Below are 25,754 nucleotides of genomic sequence, written 5' to 3'. Positions count from 1 at the left end.
GAGGGAGGAACGCCGGCCCAGGGGAGGCAGCAGGCCCTGCAACCGCCTGCCTGGTCACCTCCACGGTGATCACCGAGACTCGCATATGCTAATTTATATGAACTCTTTACATCTGTTCTTTCGTACTTAATAACATTTTTGCACATTTACCAGTTCAATAAACAGGAACCAGCAACCTCATCTGCAGATGATGATTCCAATACATCAGAAGAAGGTAGCTTAGCATTTTCTAACAGCCACGTCAAAGTTTGTAATCTATCCTTATATTAAACTGCACCATCCCATTTCAGTCCGCACAATTAGAATCTTGTTTCTGATTTAAAGTTCTAAAGACTTTTGTTTTTCATACACCTCTGCTAGGCTAACAGTGTCCTTTCCCTTCCCTCCTATCAGTTAACTCTCCACTGAGTCTACAACTGTTCGTTCTAAATAAAAGTTTTGTTTTTTTTTTTAATACATTCCTGTCCTTTCTTGTTTGCCACTAGACACTTTGTCAGTATTCCACCATGGTTCCAAATCCCAGGAACACAGTCCCTCTTCACGGCCGATGTTGGGCCACCTTGACTGCCTTTTTAGCCAAATCCTTAAGCAAGATCAGCAACAATCGTATATATGACCAAAGCTTTTCATTGCCTTCGAATCTCATCTACCAAGGAGATAACCACTGACTAGCAGTGCATAGCTTTTTATAACTTCATTGAGTCATTTTGCTGTGGCTGACTAAGCAGAAGGGTTACTGATATTAACGATAATAGAAGTTTGAAAGTGGTTGTAAATGTGGTTGCTATATTGATATAATTGTTCTTGCCAAGATTCTCCAGGTAGGTGATTAAACTCACCTACAAGAATACAAGAAATGTATTTTTAGTGGGATAGGCAAGTTGAAATATAAGCAACAGTATTAAAAATGCTTTGTCTGAAATGGGAAAGTCATTTGTGACATTTGTGGCAATTGACTTGCCATAAAAATTGAATTTCACTGGTTCAATGATATAAAAAGGCCATCAAACCTACACAACCATTGTGTGTGCCTAGACACCACCAAAAATGAGTGCCATAAGGTGTGAGACATTTCAAAGCCATCATTAACAGTCCTAAAGAACACCCAAATGATCATACTCGGGAATTTTAAGATGGGCTGTTTGGTGCTTGGGCTGCAGATTCACGGGCATCCGAATCCATCATTTCTCTACTGAGAGGGCTGGATCTCTCCCGTCTCTCAGGAGCACATACTTCTCCCTCCCTCTTGCTCTCCGGACCCTTCACTGAGCCACATTACCTTACTTACATAGTAGAAAAACATCCAGCTCTTTGGCCTAGCAACTTGCGGGCTGGTCTGAGCAAGTTAAAGCTCAGGGAGACGTCTGACAAGCGCTGAGGCCAAAACAAGGCAAGTACCAGAAGTGCACGGCCACAAAGCAGAAGAAAGGGAGAGGCAGAGGTGAGGTGTGAGGGATTTCCCCCTTTCAGCAGTGGAGCTTCTTAATTTGGCTTACCATCTCATGGGAACTGCAGTTTTGGCAGCTTGGAGAAATATCATCATGGTTTCTGTAAGGAAAAAAATGAATGTTACCCTATAGCTGATAATATGTGCTGATAACCAGCTGATCATCTGGAATGGTTTTCCAGCAAGCTGAAAAATACAAAATAGGCCTGAATGAATCTCTGATCTAAGCACTCCTATAATATTGACTACATCGTCATGCAGCAAATCGATATTCATGATGTTAAAATAACTCTAGCCACTTGCGGTAAATTGTTGAGCTGATCATCATCAAATAAAAATTCAAGTATTACTAGTTAGAGTCTCTAACAGACAACAAATTACACCTGTTAAAATAATTTAAGCTGACAATTCAGGTATTGGAAACAGCAGAATACCACTAGAACCTGAATTTCGTGCCAAGTAAAGTTACAACAAGAAAATTTCAAATCGGACCGAATTCTTAGGACACAAGGTGCACGATGCAATGCCTCAGCTTTGTTAAACACAAACCATCTATAGTTTTACATGAACATCTGTGTATGTGCTGCAGGCAGCTAAGAAGTAAAAGAAGTATAAAAGTTGTTTACTACATGGCTAAACAAGCACTGTCAGCAAAGCTTCACATCATGGCGGGCATGAAAACTTCCAAGTCTTTCAACAGGCTGCAGACCAAGGTAATTTCAAAACATCTTACGAAGGCTTGAAAACCTCCCCCGACCTTAAAGTCCATTTCATAGCAAAAACTGGCAACAGTCTTAAATGAATAGAAAAAGGAAAAAAGATGTCCTGTCTTACTGAATTGAAGAATTCTGGAGCTCACTGCACTTGGGCATCTCTCGCTTCTGATGAAGCCCCACAGCTGTTCATCTAGCATGGCCAGAAACTATGACATGGATGTCTCAAGGCAAGGCAGCAGCCAGCTGCACTCGTGCCAAAGACACAAACTTTTGAGTCTTTCTCTTCCCTCCCTGTATTATTATACGGAATAAGATAATTCCTTGGGGATTCAAGAACAGGAATGGGGCAAACAGCATCTATTAACAAACCTTAGTATTGTGACAAGGTACCAGAGTTTATGCATTGAAACTGCCTATACAGAGGGTGGCAAAAGCCAGTTCACCTTTCGGGGAATTAAAGCATCGTTAGTGGAATGGCAGAAGCATTTGACAAGAAGTGAAAGTATAAAATAATATCGCCGTTACCCCTCTTCCTACTGTTCTGCCCAACTTGTGAAGCCAGCTCCACAGTCACTGCACCCTAGTTAATACAGGCAAGGTAAGAGCCCAAACGTCATTTCGTAAAATACTAACGATTGAAACAACAATCCTGCAGGTTCAGGTACACAACTCCTATGGCCATAGAAGGACCGACAAGCAGACAAATGGCACGTTACAAGGACATACTTCATGGCAAAACCTTAATTCTGTGAACTTAGTGCCATAATAGGAAAGACTGCCTCTAAAAAGCATCTGCCATGGCAGGAATTAAGTGCCAACACTGCTAAAGCCTATGGGCAAAAGCAAACTGACACAATGAAGCACAAAAGTTGCCACAAACAACTGAGTGTAGTGAATATATATACACACCCTCCTCTGGTTGTTATCATTGTGAAAAATCAGCCTAATTTCTCACCAAAGAAATGACAAAAACTGAATTCAGTCTTTCAGTGCTCACTGAATCAACACCATCATAGACCGTGGAATAAGTGCTTTAAGCTACACAGCAACAGGGAGTTAAATTCAGAGTAAACACAAAGCGATATCTTCACAGACCTACATTTTCTGTTTGTTCAGTCATGCCAATCAGCGTGTCTGAACATCCAAATGCTCCTGACAAATTGCTCACAAGTAATCCCTAATTGTCATCCACAGTATTTGAAAAACCATTCTACATGGAAAGTGATGTCAAGAAAGCAATTTTACAGGTAACAAACACAGAAATGAATTAAATTCTAGGCATAAATCAACTACCCTGAATCACTAACTACCCAGATTTGACAACTCTCTGAAATATTTGAACTTGCTAACTCTTCTTTATGAAATAGTTGAATTTTAAAAATTCAACTGTAATCTGATCAACTCAGTCTCCGAAAACATAAGAGCCATCAGAAGGAAACCTCTCAGTTCAACTTGATCAACACTAGCCAGATTCAATTAAAAGAATCAGATGAGATTGCTTTCAGATGTAATGTCTAGTTCCACACTTGCATTCAGGAACACAGAAAAAGCATAAAAATAATCCTACTGAAAAAAAAACCGTACTAAATTTAGGCACAAACTAAGGCTTAGACAACATGCCTTAAGTTTGTTGTCTAAGCATACATTTATGAAGAAAATAATGTATATCTTAATTTTACTTTCAACCTGGAAAAAAAAATAGAAAATTTGAACCAAATGTAGTCAAATTTAAGAAGTCTTCCCGAGTCTTCAGATTTTCCTGTGTGGGGAAAAACAGTGCAGGAGCCATGGCAGTGAGGAAGAAAGCTACTTGGCTCCACACTCAGTATCAGAGCCGAACGAGCACTGCCTATACTCATCTGCTGGCTATTTTTGTGCCTGCGTTTGTAGTTCTGCTTGACTAGAGGCTGTGAAATCTGAGAGGTCTTGGATTGCTTCAGTTTTCCTTCACGGTACAGTGTATTCTCATCTTTGCAATACCCAGCCCAGATGCTGTTGATTGCAGATGTGGAGCCATCTGCTTTCAAGGAATGAGGCCTTGAGAAGGTGAGAATTTCTCTCTTGGTTAGGGGAATGTGCAAGAACTCTATGAAACACATTTATATTCAAATCCCATCTTTTTGAATCAATAGCAGGATCTCCTCAACTCCGTTGTTTTACATTAGTTGGAGATCACAGCCCTGCTGCTTTTGAACAGCCTTCCGTTGGTCAGCTAGCTTATGCATCTGCACAAAGTCTTATCTCTTTTAAAGCTTCAGTTATTAACAGATTTAGTTGTTCATTTTTGGGCTGAAATTTTCAAAAGACACTTATAGGTTATACTTTTGTTACCGGAAACCAGTGAGACACTTCGTATTTTGTTACCCTCAAATCTAAATAATTTCCCCTACAGTAAATGCCACAGCGACCGGTAACTAGTATTTCTTAGGTAAAACCTAAGTTATGGTATTTTATAGTAGTGTAGTGCCATGAATGCAACACATGAAATGTGTCCATTCAACCTCCAAGTTCTTACAGTATACAACCGTAAAGACAACAGTAATTTGTGATGTATTATCCCATTTCAGATTTAATTAATTTCCTTATTTACTGAATTATCTTCAACTGAACTCTAAAAGTAAATCGGTCAGATTCTACTGTACGATATGTGAAAGGTAATATTAAAAAAATCTCTTGCTACAAATAAACTTCTTAAGCTAGCAGTAAAAGATCAAAAGCATCTATGTAATTAAAAATTATTAATTTGAGAGTAGGTATGGAACAAACTCTGCATTGTGCTTTTAATTAAAAAGATTACCCTGTAAATTAAAACTGAAGGCTTAAAAATAGTAATCAAGGTCAAAAGAATTATTGGAGAAAAGTATCTTTGTATAACATTGAAATTTCCGAGTAAATTTATTAATAAACACAGGAAATTCTACTGGAAAGAAATGAAAAAGGGCAAAAGGGATCTAGACCAAAAAGTTGTTAAGTAGATGCATAAAAAGGCTCCATTTCAAATTAAGAGATCTCACCAGCCTACTGCCACAGAGCGGGCTAATAGCTGTCCGTAAGAAATTACTCTTAAGGGGGGGAAAGGTAGGGAACACCTTAGCAACAACTTCGGCAATTTTATTTGTGACTCTGTCCCCCTGCAGAAAGCTGCTTCCTCACAACAGCAGATGAGGAAGGAAAACAAACAAACAAACAAAATGTTCTCCTTGCCATAAGTTTTCCTTTATTTAAAGTCAACAGCAAATTATTTTTGCCTGCTAAATCCAGCGTTGGGAGCTCAGTACAACAGTTGTTTAGAGGGGTTTAGAAGCAAGGTATGTGACATTGTTCTTGCAGTGACAGTTTCAGCTAACTTGACTCCAGGAAATCAGAGGATTTCTTTCCTGCAGACACCCCAGAAGAGTAGAACTTCTGAATTTTCAAGTTGTTTGAGTTATCAAAACTGAAATTAGGAAGCTTTGCCTAGCTGAGGAGATGGCTGCCCGGGTGACAGCTCTGAAAGCCACTTGTACAGAGGTAACCGAAAAACCGCACACATTACTAACACAGCACAGCTTTAAGGCGAGTTGTCCCCACGTATTTGGTACTGCTTTTGGAGCGGGGAGGACAGTGAGCGAGTTCTCAGTGGATGGCTTTCTATTGCAGCTATGAACATATGAACATTATGCCCTGCTACCGAGATCAGCTTGTCCAGCAAAGACACGACAAAGGAGGCATTAAATACCTGGTGGCTGGATTTCTCCGGGTTCTCCTTGTATGATCGTCCATGGGTGTTGGGCACGTGGTGATGCTGAGGCAGGCAAGTTTTGCAGCACTGCTTCTCGACGGGTTGATTTTAGTAGCCAGTGCCTGTATTCTTTCACCTCTACCAGCAGATAAAACCTGTGTGTGTTGGAAGACACTGGGCTGACTGCATTAAAAATTAACCGTTAGCATAACTGTAACTTCAAAAACATATCGATGTATAAATTAAATACTGTAACTCCAAATGGACCGCATCTGAGCATTTTAATAGCATTTTACTGAAGACTCATTTGTAAAACAGAAGAAGAAATAAATCCATAACTCAGGAACATTGTTTGAAATTGATAGTTGGATTTCCTTCCCTACCGATCATGAAATGGCATCTGACATTTATTGTCCTTTTTGAGAAGTATTCTCCTTACCTGTGACTGGTTGGCCAACAGAGGCAGTGTGGAACAGACTGGGACTCTTACAAAACTGTGGCTAAAAAAACCCCCCACAACTCAGCATGGAAATAGTATCAAAACCAAAATCATCATCTCTATGATTTTACAAGCCATACTAAAAACATTTCAACTCAAATACAATATGCAATAATGTCTTTATTAAAGAGATTGCTTTATAAGAGGGCAAACACTTCTCTGAAGGTTTTAACCTTTTGCATGCCAAGAGTCAGCATTAGTCCGAGATCATAAATCCACTTGTAAATTGGCAACTTTCTTACTTCGCTGGCAATTCTTTCCCAAAGTTCTCACCACACGTAGTGGAGAGCAGATGACACGTTATTCATGCTCAATAATTTTACATGTGCACCATTTTCAGCCTTAACTTTTGAAAAACAGAGATAAATAACAATCAATATTCACGTATCCTTTATTTGCTTTCAGTGTAACATTCCATGCTAATTGCAGATGTAATATTCATGAGTGTAAATATAAGAATTAACAACTCTGGGTTGGTTTTCTTCTCTTTTGTTTTTACATGTGAATATTTTGGCTTACAAAATTAACAGCATACAGTAAATAATCCTCCCATACTTTATACAAACTACATGATTTTGATATACAAGGATTCTGTTTTTATTACAGTGACAATATACAACCATGTCTATTTACAACGCAAAAAGTATATAAACCACATTTTAAACATTCTGCTACTGGCAGCCACTATTGTTTAGGAGGTAGCTTTAATTAACAAAATGAACTGAAGCCACATTTCCCATCATGTGTTCTATCAAATAATTTACAATACAAAGATAAAAATTCATTGTATGAACAGTATATACAGTTTAATTCTCAAAACAGCAATCTAGCTTTAAATCTTAATGTCTCCAGAGTAACTGGGATGGCAGTGGATTTGCTCTTGATTTAGCATATTGTTCAAGAAACATACATAATTACTTAATCATGCATCCATAACTTTATATCAATCAGATTTCAAACTAAATATAGATAAATGGATCACTGATTGTACTTAAATCATTTGGGTCTCAGGACTTGAATGGTTTAAAAATAATGCACTGATTTACATGAAAACCAGTGACTTTGCACAGTGCACTTCACTCTCGGTAAAATAATTGGCAAAAACGCTTTTCTTTTATTGCAAAATTGTTTTCTGTTTTTCCTCCATTTGCTAAAATCTCAGTCTATTCGTAGATATTATCGGGGTGCTGTAACATTCAACAGGCCGCAGAGTATTAGCCAGTCTTTCTGCAAAGACATGAGCTGTATACATGGACAGCACTGCTAACGCCCTCCCCACCCCCCCGATGCATCAATATTCCTTCCAACAGTGTGACCCGACTGCATAATACTGAAGAAAGTTGCTGTGGTTCACCTGAAGTAATGCATCATCACTGGAAAAATATGTTCAACCCTCTTATTCCTGACAGCTGTTAACATGCTTATTTCCTAGTCTACAGATATTGTGATTACAAGTGCTTCATTGTAACAAAACCTTTTTTTAAAATTGAACGTTGGCTTGAAATACAAAACAAACATGGTATTCCTATATTGCTGTCACAGTTATGTTTGGGAGAATTAATCCCTTTTTTGGCCCTGCAGTAAAATTCATCCTGAGATTCAATGCTGAATACACTATACAAAGCTAGCAAGAGAGTTCCTTGCTTAATTATAGAAAAGTCACATTTAAAAATATTTTTTTTAATATTAAACAGCTGTCCTTTATATTGTGCTTTGGCAGAAAAAAAAAAAAAGAAAAAATCAACAGAACTTACCTTGCTAACAGCAGAAGCAAAGTACAACTGGAGTACAACGTGGAAACACACCATTAGCATGTAAAAAACTGTGTAAAAGAAACCACTATTGCATGGAAAGAGTAAAAATATTGGGTAACAGATTTGGTTTACCAATTATTTACAGTCAGGGCAATTGATTTATTTGTTTAATTATTTTCAAATGTATGGCTCAAGAAGTTACTGCCCGCTTCCCTTCTTTACAAATGACACTAAACGATGATTACAAAAGTGCTTCCTGCTCGAAAGGTCAAAACAGGCAACAGTCTACGAAGCGTTATACCTCTTCATTAGAGCAGCTGATGGCAAAAAGCCTTTTCAGTCTTTAACTCTTGGTATGTTGTAGGCATAACGAACCAAAGGGAATCCTCGGCTTTGGTAGAAACACGCACGGCCGCAGGCCTGCACTTGGTCTGAGCTGTCCGACACGAAGGAGTCGTCCTCGTCCGCGTAGTCGGAGTGGGCTGACTGGGTGCCACAGTCCGACCAGTAGCCATCCGGCCGTTGGCAAGGCACCACTGCCAGCGTGGGGCAGCTGTGTGATTTTATTAAATGTTTACAGGGCACGGGCTTGGATAAAAGGAGCGATTCGCAACATTCACACACGGCGATGTTACCCTGCAAGTGGGTGTACACGCCACAGTCGTAGTAAAAGTCCTGCGTCACGCAGCCCCCTTGAGCGTTGACGGCAATTGCTACCGCTCCGTTCTTCCTGGTCATATGGCGCCTGAGCAACTTCCAGTCTTCCTTGAACTTTGGGTTGAAGAATACGTACAGAACTGGATTCAGGCAAGCAGGTAACGGGAAAAATATCAAAGTAACAGACTTCATGATTTCAGGGCTGATAGAAATTGCAGTGATCAACGGTGCAAATGAGAAAAACGCAACGGGGCAGAAAAAGATGCAGTTCGTGAAGATTAGCCAAGCGACATGCTTAATCATGCTGGACTGCGAGTTTTCGGAGAGGTCCTCTTTTTCCAAGTTGCAATACAGTTTAGTGTAGATAATAGCCATTAGCAAAAATGCTAATGAATTCAGGAGCACTAAAGTTACTGTGAAACCTAACGAAGGTGTTTCTCCAGTGGGGAAGGGCAAGCAAAGGGGTGATGCCGAGTACTCCGCTTTATAAAAAAGTGGTAAGCATCCTGCTACCACAGCACACAGGAAAGCAAAAACTGCTGCAATTTGAAATTGTTTTTGGCGATTGCTTTTTCCCTTTTTAATGATCTCCTTCGCAGAGAAGCTCCGTTCAACAGCTGCCAACATCAGGAAAAAAATGGCACTTTCTGACGAAAAGACTGCAAGAAACCCAGCAACTCTGCAACCACTGCCAGTCTCCCACCATATGCCAAATTCGGCAAATCTTCCCCAAGAGACAGCATCCAAGAAAGTTAAAATACCAGTATAGACTCCCATAAATAAGTTAGAGACAGAAATCAGGCCTATAAACAGTTTGGAAGATGGCAATGGAGTACAGGATGCAAATATTGTTAACATGACAAGCAGGTTGAAGAACAAAGCAACCAAAAAAATAAACCAGACAGTAAGTCGAATCATCCAGCTGCCCAATAAATATTCACAAGGCTTAAAAGCACCTAGAAGAGAAAAAAAAACAAAAACAGAAAGACAACCAATTTAGGAAAAAAATCGTGCCTTAATAAGCAAGATTTTCAAAAGGTATTACAAGAGCACTCCTCATTAATTCATGAATAGAGTACACAGCTGAACTGCTAAATAGGTCAGTTGAAAGTAAACTATTCTGCTGAAGCTATTTACTAATTAATTATGCCTGAAATAATAATTACTGCGATGAATGGTCACTTGAGAATACTTTGTATAAACAAGCTAGCTAAACAAACTTAATTACCTTTTGGCTACTCAAAATAGCACCTAAATACTTTTTATTTTCTTTAGATTTCATACTTCATTAAAAAGGTTGGTAACAAAATAAAAGCAAATGTTCACAACCGACTTATAAAGAATTTTTTAGAAGTAACATGTTCTCTCAAAAAATGATTCACAAACATGTCTTCTGGAGTAACTTTTGGTCACAAGGAAACATCTGTAAAACAGCCGACAAATTCGATTTAATCAGCTTTAATAGGGACAGGAATTCACCACAAGCCCTCTCCCCCACCCTCGTCACTGAAAGGCACTGTGAGCTTGGAAGATCATATAGGAAAAATGAATTTTTTTTTTCTTCTTCGTCTTTTGCCACTTAAAAAAGCTTAAATAATAAAAAACGTCCAACAAGCAAAACAATATGAGGCGAGACAAGGAAAAAAGGTCACTACTACTGCTTACCCTTCTAATCCTTCTAATTGCTATTTATTCCATAGGGAAATCCTACTGATTTTAAGTAACAATTAGAAGAGTTTAACCTCTCCTACATCCCCATTAGGCACTGCTAATTGTCCAAAGCACAATAGCTGGGGATCTCTCCCTGCAGTCGGGCACTCTGGGAGCTGAAGGCAGAGCAGAAAAAAACCAAACTGTTCTGCCACCTCGGGCTGGAGCTTCTGAGCCGGATTCAGCCAACGACTCCCGGCTCTGCACAGCTCATGCCCTTCCTTTAGGCAGGTGAAAGTAAGTACAACCCATCCCTAAGGCAGGCTGGAGCAACTGTGGAGAACAATTAAACGTCAGTGCAAAAATCTCCCAAGGCCTAAGCAACTTCCAGAATTTACTGAACTGACAAGTCAAAAAAGAATCTTTTTGTTTGTTTAAACAAGCAAGCTTCATTTCTGGGCAAGAAATAATGGTACTAACTCCATTATCAGGCTGGTAAAATCAGCAGTAAAATCCCTTTTTTTGCAGGTATTCCTGAGTAAGACATGCTTACCAGAATAATTATTTTTACAGTACATTCACGTGATGCAACAATACCTGCTAAGCTGAATCTACTTAAAAATAAAAACAACTTCCTATTTTAAGAAATTTTAAAAAGTCAGTGCTGTGCTTCCAAAATCAGTTTGAAGTCTGTTTTTTCGTAGCTGTACAATGAGGTACCTTTAGACAAACAAAACCCACCACACTTTCCTGTTTCTCCCAAGGTCTAACTATGCTTAGAGTTAAAAGTTACTCTCCTCTCTCGCTAATATTCCTAGTCCACCGGAGGAAATCCATGCTCGGAAGGATGAGTTTCGCAGCTTTCAGTGCTATGCTACTTGAGTGCCACTGTTCAGCAATCCATTCCTGCCATTAGGCAAAGTGGAAAGTGGATCTACGAGATGAGCAATGATTCAGAACTTACATGGTGGGTGGAGTGTCCTACTTATGACCAGACGACAGCATGGCATAGAAAACAAGTTGTTAGTATGGGAGGGACTGGTGAAAAACAAGGCAAATTGTGAACTTGTAAAACAAGCCCTTCATTCCTTTCAGAGTTACAGCATCTCTGGCATGGGCAAAAAGAGAGAGCTAAAGGCTTTAAAGATTTAACCCATGTAACACACCATCCAAATTCTCATTCTGTGAACAGGAGATCAAAAGCAAGTAACAGCACTGGTCAAATTGATTCTCAGATCACGGACAGTTACATTAATAACATATTTGACTTTCTGATCACAATTTTTTTTGGCTGTGATCAAGAAATCCTTGCGATATTCTATATACTAAAGCTGGAGCTAGCCCAAAAGATGAAGAGCGAACAGATTTTCATAATGGATGTAAAATACCAGTTTAGGAGAAGAGAATGAAAGACAAACTTGGAAAACCCCTGTTCATCCAGAAGTAACTTCACTGGAAGCATTCTGTTCCCCCACCTATGCGTTCCTGTTTATGCAAACAGGAGGGTACAAGATGTATAGCAGGAATCCTCTAGAGAGCCTGTGGCAAAGGCAAGGAAGTAGGATGCACCACCACAGCAAGCGCTTTAGGAGCTGAGTAGAACCGTGTGTGGAAATTCGCAATACGAGGAAGATAAGCAGAATGGCAGCAATGAAGCTGCCTAGAATGAAAGTATTTGTTTGCAAGATCAAAGACTTTCAACACTCCTGGACTGTTCAAGCCTGAATTGGAGTAGTTCTCGTATGCTAGTAAGACTACTCGTTGCACAAATATCTGTAGCAGTTTAAGATGCTAGTGCCTGCTCCAGCTACTTTTAACAGCCCTCTGCTGCCAATTAATGCAGCTATAGCAGGGCTGCGGAACAGATCACGTGTGCGTTCCTCCTCCTCTCTCCTGCAGACATCAGGCTTAGTTAAAACCACCAATGACAGCCGTTCGAGTTAAGCTTTTAAAGCACAGGCTGACTTCTCACTGAAACAGATGAGCATTCATATAGCCTGCTCCACAGACATCTCTTTGGCAAGAGTAACACAGAATTAGGGGACAGGGCATTAAACACAGCAAGCTCCAAGTAAAAGTATTACAGTTTTGTATGTTCTGCTTACGCTTACTTCTCCAATATAGTGCTGCATGTCTAAAGCTGAGGCAAATCTTTGTGATTGCTCATCCAAAACAACACTGACATCAAATGAAGTTTCACCCAAGCATTGCAGAACTTAATCTTCTGTGCACAGAATGACTACAAGGAATGAAACATGTAATTCTGCAGACAACTATTTGCATAACACCATGCCCGAAGTTCACAATGTGGCCAAAGCACATTATAAGATGTACCTGTTGCTGGTGTACAGTGAATAATAGTCTGTCCCAGTTCCTCATTTTCCTCATTTCTTAGAGCATCTGCATCAGCTGTATCCAAGTAAAAATGAAAAAAGGGTTAGTTGTAGGAATCAAAAAAAGAAGTGAAATGCAGTGAAGCTGCCTAGGACGGAAGCAGTCCTTTGAAAGATCAAATACCTAACACTTCACCAACGTTCAAGCCTTTAACAAGTGGAGCTGTTCTGGTTTGCCATGTAAGGTTGAACGCTTAGCGTGGAAATCACTGCAGCAGTTTGAGTTACTGCTGCCTGTCCCAGCTACTCACAATGCTTTGTAACAAAGCAGCAACATCTTTCATCACCGGGGAAAGATCTATGGGCCTTGAAGTAGACAGTGGAAGGACAAGCCCTTTCTGAACGGGAAGGTCGAAATACTGAGAACCATAAAACATTTTCGTTCTGGCAGAAAATGACAGAAACAATACTGGCAGTTTAGAAATTTTAAAAAAATTGATTTTTTTTTTCCTTAAACAGACAAATCTTACACATTTAGAAAGAACATGGCACTGCCTATCTGTAAGCAGCCACTAAGCACTTTCAGAGACAGCTTTTGTGTCCCTATAAAGATTTACATTTTCCAAATTTCCTTATTCAAAGACAAACACGCACTGTTATTCGGTCTAGTCTGGCCCAAAATAATACTGCCGGTTTAGTACAATGAATCACTTACCCTTCTCACGATCCATCAAGGCACCTTGATCTTGGTGACTGGAATCTTCAGTATTAGAGTTTAAGTAAGAATCACAACCCCAAAATGCACAGCACTGGTAAGCATACGGTACAGAGAGTGACCTGAAATACAGGCAGAACAACAAAGAGTGTTACCCATTGTAACCTGAGTTACACTGAAGCTTCTTTTTGTCACAGTCGCTCATAAAAAACTATTTCAAATTGGATCAGTTGTAACCATTTCTGATGAACTTTTGCGCTGAGATAAAGGACAGGTGATGCATCCAAGTCTTCTCTGCTGCAAGGAGTACGAAGACAATTCTGTGATGTTTAGCTCTCTTTACTACTCATTCTATTCCATATACAAAACAAATTCTGATTGGTGCTTGTGGCATCGCTGTACAAATTAAACTGAAAACTAATTAAGCAAGTTAATTAAAAAGTAACTGTTTTCTAAGAAAGTTAATTCCCAGATGACCACAATATTAAAAATTACATCTTTCCTTCTCACTCTTCATTTTGTGGCCCCAAAATACGATATTTGTTTTTGCTATTGTCTTTTTGTATGTTTGACAGAAATGGTGCATACTATTAATCCTGGTAGAGAAGACGTACAGCTGCATACGGAGTTTTAAGAAGTCCACATAAACAATTAAATAATAGAATCATAGAATCATTAAGGTTGGAAAAGACCTCCAAGATCATCGAGTCCAACTGTCGACCCAACACCACCATGCCCACTAAACCATGTCCCTAAGCGCCTCATCTACACGTCTTTTAAATACCTCCAGGGATGGTCACTCAACCACTTCCCTGGCCAGCCTGTTCCAATGTTTAACCACTCTTTCAGTAAAGAAATTTTTCCTCATGTCCAATCTAAACCTCCCCTGGCGCAACTTGAGGCCATTTCCTCTCGTCCTTTCGCCAGTTACTTGGGAGAAGAGACCGACCCCCACCTCGCTACAACCTCCTTTCAGGTAGTTGTAGAGAGTGATGAGGTCTCCCCTCAGCCTCCTTTTCTCCAGGCTAAACAACCCCAGTTCCCTCAGCCGCTCCTCATAAGACTTGTTCTCCAGACCCTTCACCAGCCTTGTTGCCCTTCTCTGGACGCGTTCTAACACCTCGACGTCCTTCTTGTAGTGAGGGGCCCAAAACTGAACCCAGTATTCGAGGTGCGGCCTCACCAGTGCCGAGTACAGGGGCATGATCACTTCCCTAAATAGCAGACCAGAAGCTAATTTTTCTGACTCAAGGCTACAGTATCAACTACCTGCAGTATTGTTCCTGAATTCTGTTCTTGTAAATATTTAGGAGGAACGTCAGTCTAAAGGATCCCACAATGCATTAGTTCACAAACACAGATCCAAACCTAAAAAACAATCTGCTGTTTCCACGGGACTGCTGAGGCCTGACACGGATTCCTTTGCTGGCCTTAGACAAATTAACAGTATCTTCATCTCCATTTTTTCCATCAGACAACATGGGAAACAATTTCTAACTGCTTCTTGAGGAGTGAAATATTAACGTGCAGAAAGATCTTTGAAAATGCAAAGCAGTTAACCACTGTCTGATCCACCTCCCACTGAAATCAGTATCAGGTTTCCATTTGAATGAGTACTGTTACTCTTATCATTCGCCTCCAAGAATAAACAGCATGTGTTTAAAGGGTGGTGGTTACGGAATCACACACCTGCGTGTCTTCTCCCGTTTTCCACACTCTGAAAGACAGATATGCTCAGTTCAATAACAAATGGAATCCACCCAACCCACTACTCCAAAGTCAGATGATATCTACCTGAAAAGTGGTGGAGGAAAAATAGAAAAGGTTCCAAGAAAATTGTCTGCAAACGGCTTCTATATCAGAATAGTCAGATGCCCTGTTATATAGGCCAACATTAAGGCCCTACAGGACTCAGCAGATCATTTGTCATGAGTATTATCTAAACTGGCTTAATTTATTGTCATGTTGCTTGTTACTGTCAAAATAAGCGAGGCACTCTGTAGTGTTATTTACCAACGTACCGGAGCTTTGCAAAGTTCTTTGCTGCCAAAGCTTCTTTCAACTCAGAATTGCCTGCAAGTTTAAGCTGGTTCAGTCCACTCAATCCTTCACTTGGAACTGAAGTGAGTTCGTTGAAACTTAGGTCTCTGAAATGTGAATATTAAGACAGCGTTACAACAAAGTAAGTCTGAAGATCCTACAGCATACACTTCACTGGAGTAGGAAGGCTTAAGTCTCACACTGAGGCTGTGGTCTAGCAAATGCCCGTCAGTGCAGCAGGCACTTTCAAGAAGTCTGTCCTGCGTACGTTCAGCTAGTGAGAGGTTTCGTGATCCACAGAGATGAAACGTACAACGGGCACATACCAGTTTTAAGCTAAAAACATTTACTCTCGCAGCAGTTTAATGATAGAGAGGAGGCTGCTCCACAGAATAGCCTACTTACAGGTTAACAATAGCTCCAACAGTGGTGAAAGCTTCCTTGTGGATCTGACGGATCCGATTTCTACTGAGGTCACTGCAATGAATGCCAAATGAGATTTTAGCAGTTTCATCAAAACTTTGTAACAGCCACTGTACTGAGAAAAAAGCTAAGGTGACAAATACATGATGTCTTTGTCAGAAAAGCCGAACAACACTCCCATTTCCCCTCTCTCCCCAGTCAGCCAGGTGCAGTAGCGGCCAAATCCCGTAGTAAGGCAGCTGTATCTGTCCTGCTTCACCTCATCCCCAAGGCAGCATCCATCTCCCATTCCTGCCCCCTTCCCCCTCCTCCTGCTAGCAGCTCAGCCTGCGCTCCCAAGGCAGAGGCTGCTGCTGACACCACCCATTCCCAGGCTGAAGGTGCCAGGACGATCCCTTCGGTGCCAACCGCACCTGCAGCAGGGCACGCCGGCAGGGGTGGGGGAAGGCAACGAAAGAACAAGCAGAAGGGCATCAGCTTTGTTGGATTTCAAAATCCAGATCCAGTTCCTGCTGGACCACCATGACTTGTATTATGACATTCCTTTTAAAACACCTGTCAATTTGTGGATTTTTTTTCTGATAATTTCAGTGTTCCTATATAATCTTCATATAGCTACAGATGTAAGGGGAGGGGAAAATTTTGTTTACTGGTCTGCTCCTCCTGAGGAAAACAGATAGGATCTCTCCAATAAATACTATATAATGGAATAATATAGTAATAATATAATGCAAAATAGTGGACTACTGAAAAAAAAATCTCCTTTTTTATCTCCGTGTATGTGTATATATTAAAAATTTCTTTATAGGCTAGAAAAACAAAATGGAGAATAGAAAGAATGGGACTGAAACTGGCTGCTGCTAGTATCTCTTGTACATGGTTTGCTTCACCTTAGGATCCAGCATACCTGGCCTTTTGCCATCAATCAGATGTGTAACACCAAACCCTGACATCAGTTTACATGGGAATCAAAAACATTATCTTGTTTTACTCAGTATGCAACTACATGCACTTACAGGATACGAAGGGAGGACAGTCCTTGAAAGGTATCCTCTGTGATTTCATGGATTTGATTATGCTGTAAGGAACTGCAGAGTGAAGAAGTAGAAACAGAACTTTATTGGCAAACTAGGCTGGCTTCAAACTAAGGGATAGCTCGGTGCCTGCTAATACACAGATTCAGCCCCACCAATGGCAAGATTTTTCTCATTTCCCCTTGTAGGCAAACTGTTTAAGTATCTGCTCTGCACTTTGCATTAGCCATGTCATACAACCATGAAGCTCTTTCGTGGCGCCTCTGCCCAATCCCAATTCACAACTCATTTAACTTAGAAGAGACTGTTAAGTGTGGACTGTATTATTTCCAAGCTAAAAGTAACACTTTGTGAACTTTGAAGAGTCACACTGAGTTTTAAAACAAACCTACTTAATTCTGAAGGAATCTTTAGGCCATATTCTTACCCTGGGTGCACTTTTACTTCTCGAAATATGGATTTATGAAGGAACATGTTGAGAAGAGCTAATGGGCAAATTATACTTCCAGTTCACTAGCTCCCTTTACAATGAACCATGTGTACAATGAGCCCGAAGATGTCAAAAGTGTAACAGCAAAGGCCTATGAGAAGTCTATTAGCCCCACTCTGGTTAAGGGGAAAGAAGCTTGAGAGCAGTAGAGGTAAAAGGAGAAGTAGGAATATATGCAGGCAGAAAAATTGTGTAGGGTCTGGAAATTAAGCTTAAGCTTTAAAGCAATGAAGTAAGGAAAAGCAAAGATAGGGTTTGAATGTGTCTTACAGGGACTAGAGGAAAACATGTTTTACACAAGCACAGGCTGATGGCTGGAGGGAACTGAAGAGAGGAAGAGATAAGAGGCAGGAAGGAAAACACATAAATGCTCATCCTATTTATGCATATAGCAATGCTACTAAGAAATGCAGGATTAAGGTGTCCTTCATTCTTTTTTGTGCCATAGGAACAATTAAATCTTAGCTAATTGAGGAAAACACAAGTGGTTGAATTCTCTGTCCAGCACACTCCTCACATGAGATGGTTATATCATCTCTCTCCGTCCTTAATCTTAGAAACTTATGATCAAACATGAAGCAAAAAAGTTTCTAGAGACTTGGACTAAGCACACTACGGAGGTAATAAAGATAAAAACCATGTATTTCTACTTACATTTCTTCCAAGGAGTGGCAGCCCTTAAAACTTGGGAGGTCTTTTATATTGTTGTAAGACAAGTCCCTTCAAAACAGAAAATGGGAGAAAGGTGCTTAGTTCAACTCTTTTCTACTTGAAACATCTCATCACTTGTAACCATTAAATGGATTGGCAGAAAAGTCTTCCTGTTACTAACATTCTGCGGAAAAACTAAGGGCAGTTTAGAGAAAATCTTGAATGGAATCACAAGTGTGATCTCTCCACAGCCATCCTAACTAGCCCCACTTCAATGATACATATTATATACACCCAAAAACGTAGAAAGACGTAACTGCTATGTCAAGTTTGCAACAGTCAGCAAATAGCAGAAATAAGGCTGTCTATATAACTCTGTAAAATGTTGATTCATTGCCTTTTATTCACTCTATCCATGTAACCCTTTTAAAAATTACATTTCTGTATCTCTCCCCTTTTTTGTCTCTGAATTCGATGAACTTTTTTTTTTTTTTTTTAACTTTCCTGAAATATTCAACCAGTGATGTAAAGCAAGCAAGCAAGCATGGGGGGGTGGGGGGGTGTGTGGGGGATCCTCTCAAAACTCTCTATTTGGCAAACATTAACAACTGAAACTAGTGCTCTGTAATTGAGAAGTAATGGAGAAACAGGCCGTGCCTTTCTAGTGGCTTCAACAGCTCATGAGATCCCTCCCAACCGACGTTTTTGATTCTACAGGCACTGCTTTCAGCTCTGCATCTGGATATATGCATACCCCAAAACCATACTGTACAAATTCCCTGAATTCTGAGAGTTGTAATCTAAAAAGTTAATTGATAATCTGCTTAATTTTTATTTAGCATGTTGGTACCTCCCTAAGCAGAGCTAGGAAAGTTCAGATTTTCCTGTGAAACTATGCAGCAAAAAGAGACTAGAAACTTGCAAGCGATCTTCAGATTTCTGTTCAAAAGATAAACTGCCATTTGAAAATAAATCCTACCTCATCATTCGTTTTCCCTAGTTTTTCTTCTATAAAACAGAACATATTTTTCTCCTCCATTTTTCAGCACTTGCTTTTGTTCCAGATTTTCCTGCATGTACCCTTTGTAAACATGGCTTTGCCTCTCCCCCCCTCAGTGGTTTCATTTTACAGTTTGGCTTTTTGCACTTATTTTAACACACCCTTTCTGCTTTTTCTATTTTGCCTTTGTATTACTACCCGCTTCCTAACCCTCCCTCCATTTCTCTTGGTTCCTGATGCTCTCTCCTGTGTTCCCAAACACAAAAGTCAAAGCGCTATAACTAAACTCTTCCTTAACCTCTGAATGTAGGAGATTACTGTTGTGTTAAGAACGAGTGGCAGCAGAGTGAATTTGAAGATGCAAAGACTGTTCTGCAGCACCACCTTACATATCTTCTGTAACATAGGAAAGAAATACAGTGCATCCCTATAAAGGGGACCCTGTTTCAAGAATACAAGGCATTACATCAACTGTGCCATGAGTCTTGATTTGAAGAATCAAGAAACCAGAATCAGATTTCTAACTTTGATAGAACTACTAGGATGAGCAATTCTAAGCAATGCTTTTGCTTTGAATTAGCTTTAAATTTCTTTTAAAACATTTTGATGCAGATGAAAGTAGGAGCACAATGTGTATACTTACAAAGTTCGCAGCACCTTTTGCTCTTGACATAAATTAACAGGAATACTGTTTATCTTGGTCCCTGTTAGAGTTCTGTGAAAAAAAACCCATATATGAATGTTTGCACTGTTGATGGTAGATGGCATAACAAGCATACGTAAGAGCAGAAGGAGGATGGTGTCTCAGCTATTGGGGTGCAAGTTTTTTTTGGTTTGGTTGTTTGGAAGAGGCTAACTTTTCTGTTTTTCAGTTCTGTGAGAGGGGGGTTAGTATCAACGGCCTTTTCATAGGCTGCTGCCAGCTTACCCTATTAAGAAAAAAAAAATTAAGAGGCACCCAGGTATCACAGTAAGGAAAGCTATATAATTACTTAACATTTATTGACAGGAAGAGAACATACATCCAGTTGCTCTCCAGACCCACTAATCATATTTCAATCACTTCACGAGAGGCAAAACCAAGAAATTATTGGAAGTTATTTCTGTAGAAGATACTTACAAGCTCTCCAGATTAATGGTTCCTGTCAAATTAGGAAACCACTGCACCATGCTGGCACCCCGGATGACCCTAAAAAAATCCCCATGAAAATTAGCTGTATTATGCAAAGAATTGTGATGTTCAATCCTGCTATCAGGTAGGTATTTTCACTAAGGAGACAGTCTAAGATCCTCATTGCTTTTGTTTAAATTTTACACATGAATATAGTCTTTTCACTGCTTCTTATACTAGTAATTTGCTTAATAAATTACTCCTCCATTAGCAAACAACTGGAATTCATCAAGCTGGAAAGAGTCGTATCAATACACGTATGAAAAGGGCATAAACTCGTAGGTAGTTTGCAGTTCAAAGTCTGAAGTCTCACTCCGTTTTGCTGTCTCGTCACCCCAGAACTGGTATCTTTTGAGAGCATGCATGCACTAACCTGCAAAGCATTCTCACAATGTACATCCCTGTTCAAAAACCACCTAGGACATATTGCAGTTTGTTTAAGTAAGAACCTGAGCATTTGGCCTGAGGTTATGTGTCTTATGCAAGGTAATGAAGATTTAAAAAAAAAAAAAAAGTTGTAGAGCATATTTACTAGAGCTTCTTAAGAAACTGGATATTCCCAACAATAACAATGTTTATAAAAGCTTACTGCAAAAAAAATTGTAAGGTAAGAGGCAGTCAGAAAATTTAGTTATTTTGAGTTCTTAGCCACAACATTTCGTGTCCATTTATTGTACTATATAGCTGAAATGGTACTTACAGGGAATGCAGATCTGACAGATTCTGAAATGCTGAGTTCCCCACAAAAGACAAAGGATTATCATACAAATGTCTGGGAAATGAAAAACATGTTTCAATTGCTGTTCTTACAGTCACTGTCTGCTACAGACTAAAAATAGATGCATGAAAATTACTTACATCGTCCTTAGAAGGGGGTTTCCTGCAAATGCACCATCAGGAATTATGGAAATGTAGTTACTGTGAAATCCCCTAAAGATATTAGCAAAGAAGAAAACCAACACTTAAAAATATCCTGCCAGTAGATTCAACCAATAGTCATTTTCTTCACACCTACTCAATTCCCAATCCTGCCAAAAATAGGATTGTAGTTAAATAGGAGTAAGTCAAACTGTAGGAGTAACTTTGAAGGTACGATTTCTGTCTACTGCACATCAGCTAAACTGAAAATATTTCATTACAAAGAAACTGTTCTGACCAAAACATGATCCTGTGCTTTCTCTCTTCTTCTTCCCCTCTTAAGGAGGGGACAAGGAAAACATGTGTGATCAGTGAATACTTAATTCTGCTACTGGAGGCCAAAACCAGCTCATGATTAAGATCTATGCTAATCGTTCTGAATAAATTGCTTGCTTATATAACTCCAAAATAATTTTCAATAGGTTCCCTCTCTAGCCGATGATTACATTTTCCTTTAATTATAGCATCACTTAGCATAACTTAATCTGATCTAGGTTGCTGCATAATGAGACAAGCATTCTTAAATCCGGGAATTTCTTTCTCTTTTTATTTATGGAAAGGAGAAAGAAAACTGGTAAAAAGGGAGAATAAGTAATACTTACAACTCCTTTAGACTTGGGAGTGCTTTTATGGCTTCGGGGAACTCTACCATGTTATTATAATTTAAATCCCTAGAGGAAACAAAGCAGGAAAATCATGAAATTCGTAATAGTTATCATGAATTGTTAAAATAATTTTTATTTAACACAATTCAATGAAAGTAAAAAGTTCTCAGAACATCTTTAACTAGACCATAGAATAACTTGATTTTTAACTTAGATTTAGTCTTCTGATGTTGCACATGCTTCATAACCAGCTAATAACTTAGGTAAGATACTTAATATTATCCAGAGGATTATTCATGTTAAGTCAAATGACATTTCTTTACAGCAAAGCTCAGTATTTTTCAACAACTCACAGACTTTTCTTCAACAGAATTTACATGGAAATGAACTAAGATTTCAAAGTTTAAAAAAAAAAAGTAGATACAAATGACTACTCTTTATTAGCTTACTAAGAAAACTTTTCTTTCAGGTTTTATAAAATAAACAGTAAGCAAGCCATTAGGTAATAGCAGACCTTCTAGCAAAACCAATTATAAATATTGAAGGGAAGCAGAGGGAAATCTCATCACACTGAATCACTACACATCAGTGACAGGGATCTGGCGAAATCTCAGTTAACCTGTCACCATTCTAGCAGTAACATCAGGACCGGCTACAGTCTTTTTTCTGCAAAAGGGATTCTTTATGAGAGGGAAAAACATTCTGAGTGTCTTACATCTTACATCAGCTGTGCACATTTACATAGCGCCTAATTATTCCTTAATTCAGGTCCTAAGAGAATGACAAGATAGTTGGAGTAAGCAGCATTCCTGGACTCATCCAAACTCCTCATGTTAACAGAGGTTGTCCCTAGCTTTAATGTGCCCTTGCCCTCCTTCATTTGTTTTATTTATTTAGCATTCTCCTAAGCATAACAAAATGCACGGCTGAAGGAGATACCACTTATTAGACATTCAATGAGCAAGCTGAAAGGAAATGGGGAGCGTAACGGCCGCTGAAAGCCATTCCTCACCAAGAAGGTGCTCTGGAGGTCGAGGAGTACTGTGGAGCTAGGATCTGGCCGCTATGGACACCCAGTTCTGGGGGGAGTACGAATTGTCAGCTGGGACGACAGACAAGGGGCGAGGGGAAGGTGATGCTTCCCGCCACCATCCCTTGCTCCTGTCCGAAGGAACATAAGGTTCACTGTTTCAGATAAACCAGTCCATCATCTGAATATTTGCCAGTATTTGAAGTGAACTCAGGTGAATCTCTTGTATGAGAGGCTGGGAACCAGGAGCTGGGCTGTTCTCTACCAGCCTACAGAGGATCGGTTCAGAAGCTGTGGGGACACATGAGTGACAGCCTCCTTGGCAGGCAGTGGTGCCCAACCAGTAATGCAGGAGCAGTGGAGAAACAGCCCACTGGGGCCTTCTGAGAAACCTCCTATCGTCACACAACAGTTTTGGCAGTGTATCTTAAACACGCTTAATCCTACAGTAAATCTGAGAAACAAATATTTGTCCCTTATCACCCACAGGGCCACTCAAAACACTTCGATACATCCACCTGACTCAGTGGAGTGCTATGCAAAGATACACCAGCTAGATCAGGGCTAGGAACATTAGACCCACATCATCCAGTGTGACATTTCACCCAGGCTAATATTTACCTGCTTCTCAACATAGTTAATTAGTTTTGGTGGAGCACTGCACTGATACTAGCCTTCAGTTCCGAAACCTGAGCTGGACCTGTGTCAGTGGTATGTGTTGTGCTGTGCACACATGCCTTATTTGCAAAATCTTCACCATACCAGTAAAGTAACCTTAAGCTGGGAATGAGACAAACACTGAACAATTAATTACTTTAAGAAGCACACTTACAAGGTTTCAAGGTTGTCTAATCCATCAAAGCAGTGTTTTCCTATAGTTTTTATTTTGTTATTATGAAGATGTCTAAAAGACAAAAACAAAACAAGTATGAAAATAAGTGAATGATTTCATGTAAGTTAACAAATTAGCAGATATTTCTATGAAATCAAGACAGTTAAATGGTTTAGAAAAAACATTACAAGGGGTGGATTATACAGAAGAATGTCTTTCACTTCTCGACAGAAATATTTCATCCTCATATGGGAACAGAATAGATTACTCACAGTCAAGACAACCTATTTTAAACCCTTACTCACTATCCAGAAGTGTGATAAAAATATGATTTAAACATATAAATCAAAGTAATTTTTCATATTAATCCTTGGCGATATTTAAGACTACACAGAAACAGGTCTGTGGCAGATATTTTCTTCTTTTAATATCTCTGAAAGCTTTCTCTGACAACCATTGGTTTGAAATATTCATTGCTAAAATGAGACATCAGGAAAATACACAGCAGCCTCCCTATCCACAGCCCATTTGACTTTCTGTTTAGGAGAAGATCTTTAGCGAACCTTCAGCGGGTTGTCGAAGTACATGTGATACCATCTCGTGTTGGCGGTATAGGCTGTTACTAGACAACTGAGCTAAAACATAGCAAAATACCATTTTCAGTGCCATCCTAGCTTGATCAAAACCGTAACTGAGGAAAGAATCAAAGTGACCTATGAAATACAATTACAAATACTCACAGAACAACAAGACTTGAAAGGTTTGTAAATGCATAGTCAGGAATGTGTGTTATTTTGTTAAGAGCCAGCGTTAACGCCTGCAGAGAGGGGAGATTGCTGAGCGGATAGATGGGAACTTCTGTCAAGCTGTTGTCATCCAACCAAAGGTGACGCAACTGCACCAGACCCTCAAAACTGTCTTCTGGTATGGCAGTTATATGGTTAGCATCTAAACGCCTACATGAAAACAGAAAGAATTCACATAGTAAACTTACAAACTACAGATAAGTAAAAATATCAATTAAAGTCCTACTACTCCTGAATATTTAAGCTTGAATATGCTTTACTGAAATAATTTAACATTGGAAAGTTTGAAGGTTTACTGAACGACGCATGAACACCTTTTCAAGGCAAATGAAGAGCCCATAAAAAGAAAGCTACATACAAAACTACTTCTCAGACATTTTTAATAAAACATTAACAAATTCATCTGCTTATAATCACCTTAAAGTGAATTGGTAACTATATAGACGCCTCTCCCCTACAAAACCCCCAGCTGCTAATACTGGAATACGTTTTTAAAATGGTAGCTTGATATTATACCAAAGATTGCAGAGGCATTTATTTATTCGAACTGATTATCCCTATAGCTACATTGTCAATAGCATCGTATACTGTTATATGCTTTGTTTTGTGGTACTGGTATACACCTTAAGCGACTACTTCAGAGAACAGGATTACTAAAAGCAGTTCTCGAACAAAGTTGGAGCTATGAATTATCCTGGCAAAGAACACATTGTGTCATCAACTAAAACTGAGAAATATCCTTCACTCTTGCACCTGATCCTTTCTAACATGCTCCACAAAAGAAATGCAAAATAGCACGTTAGCACTGTTGACTATTGTACATTATTGGATTTGCCATCACACTTTCTCCCCAAATGAACTCTGATCGCAAACGTTAGCAGTAGTAACACATGTAGTAAGCGACTTAGATATCCTTCACAAAGAACAGCAAACCACGTGCGACAATTAGTTCTGCTACAGTTACCAGCTTGCACATGCTATAGGGTTTCACTGCTTCTTCAGGTTTCAAAGCATAAAAAACAAACCAAACCCAAACTCCACACCTGGAAACCTAGGAGGCTAAAATGCACGTCCTCAGCTCTGACTCCAGATGTGAAGCCCTCACGATGGGAGGCGCAGGTGTTACTGTGAGTCTCACTCGGAATCCTTACCCATGACAACTGACACACCTGATAACTGCAACTCCTTGTCTGACGGCTTTGGCAGCAACAGCAGAAACTCTCGTGCAAAATGACATGTGCTTCTTCCTCATGCAATACACT

The 25,754-nt window shown here is 39.6% G+C and overlaps 1 protein-coding gene across 1 annotated transcript in view; it reads right to left on the bottom strand.

Annotated features, from left to right (window-relative positions):
* Positions 1-6,762: 6,762 nt before the first annotated feature.
* The window catches only part of LGR4 (leucine-rich repeat containing G protein-coupled receptor 4), an 83,926-nt gene continuing 64,934 nt past the window's right edge, over positions 6,763-25,754 (bottom strand). The window contains exons 4-17 of the mRNA XM_009334582.1: positions 24,427-24,642; positions 23,687-23,758; positions 21,822-21,890; positions 21,160-21,231; positions 21,002-21,073; positions 20,251-20,319; positions 19,774-19,845; positions 18,134-18,199; positions 16,972-17,043; positions 15,938-16,009; positions 15,514-15,639; positions 13,493-13,614; positions 12,779-12,853; positions 6,763-9,750 (exon numbers count right to left, since the gene is read on the bottom strand). Coding sequence (XP_009332857.1) covers positions 8,474-9,750; positions 12,779-12,853; positions 13,493-13,614; positions 15,514-15,639; positions 15,938-16,009; positions 16,972-17,043; positions 18,134-18,199; positions 19,774-19,845; positions 20,251-20,319; positions 21,002-21,073; positions 21,160-21,231; positions 21,822-21,890; positions 23,687-23,758; positions 24,427-24,642 — 2,452 coding nt within the window. The 3' untranslated portion in view covers positions 6,763-8,473. The remainder of the gene's footprint in view (positions 9,751-12,778; positions 12,854-13,492; positions 13,615-15,513; positions 15,640-15,937; positions 16,010-16,971; positions 17,044-18,133; positions 18,200-19,773; positions 19,846-20,250; positions 20,320-21,001; positions 21,074-21,159; positions 21,232-21,821; positions 21,891-23,686; positions 23,759-24,426; positions 24,643-25,754) is intronic.

The sequence above is a fragment of the Pygoscelis adeliae genome, unplaced genomic scaffold (assembly GCF_000699105.1).
Source record: "Pygoscelis adeliae isolate BGI_AS28 unplaced genomic scaffold, ASM69910v1 Scaffold171, whole genome shotgun sequence".
Lineage (NCBI taxonomy): Eukaryota > Metazoa > Chordata > Aves > Sphenisciformes > Spheniscidae > Pygoscelis > Pygoscelis adeliae.
The sequence above is the reverse complement of the archived record's forward strand: the minus strand, read 5'-3'. Positions and strand labels throughout refer to the sequence as shown.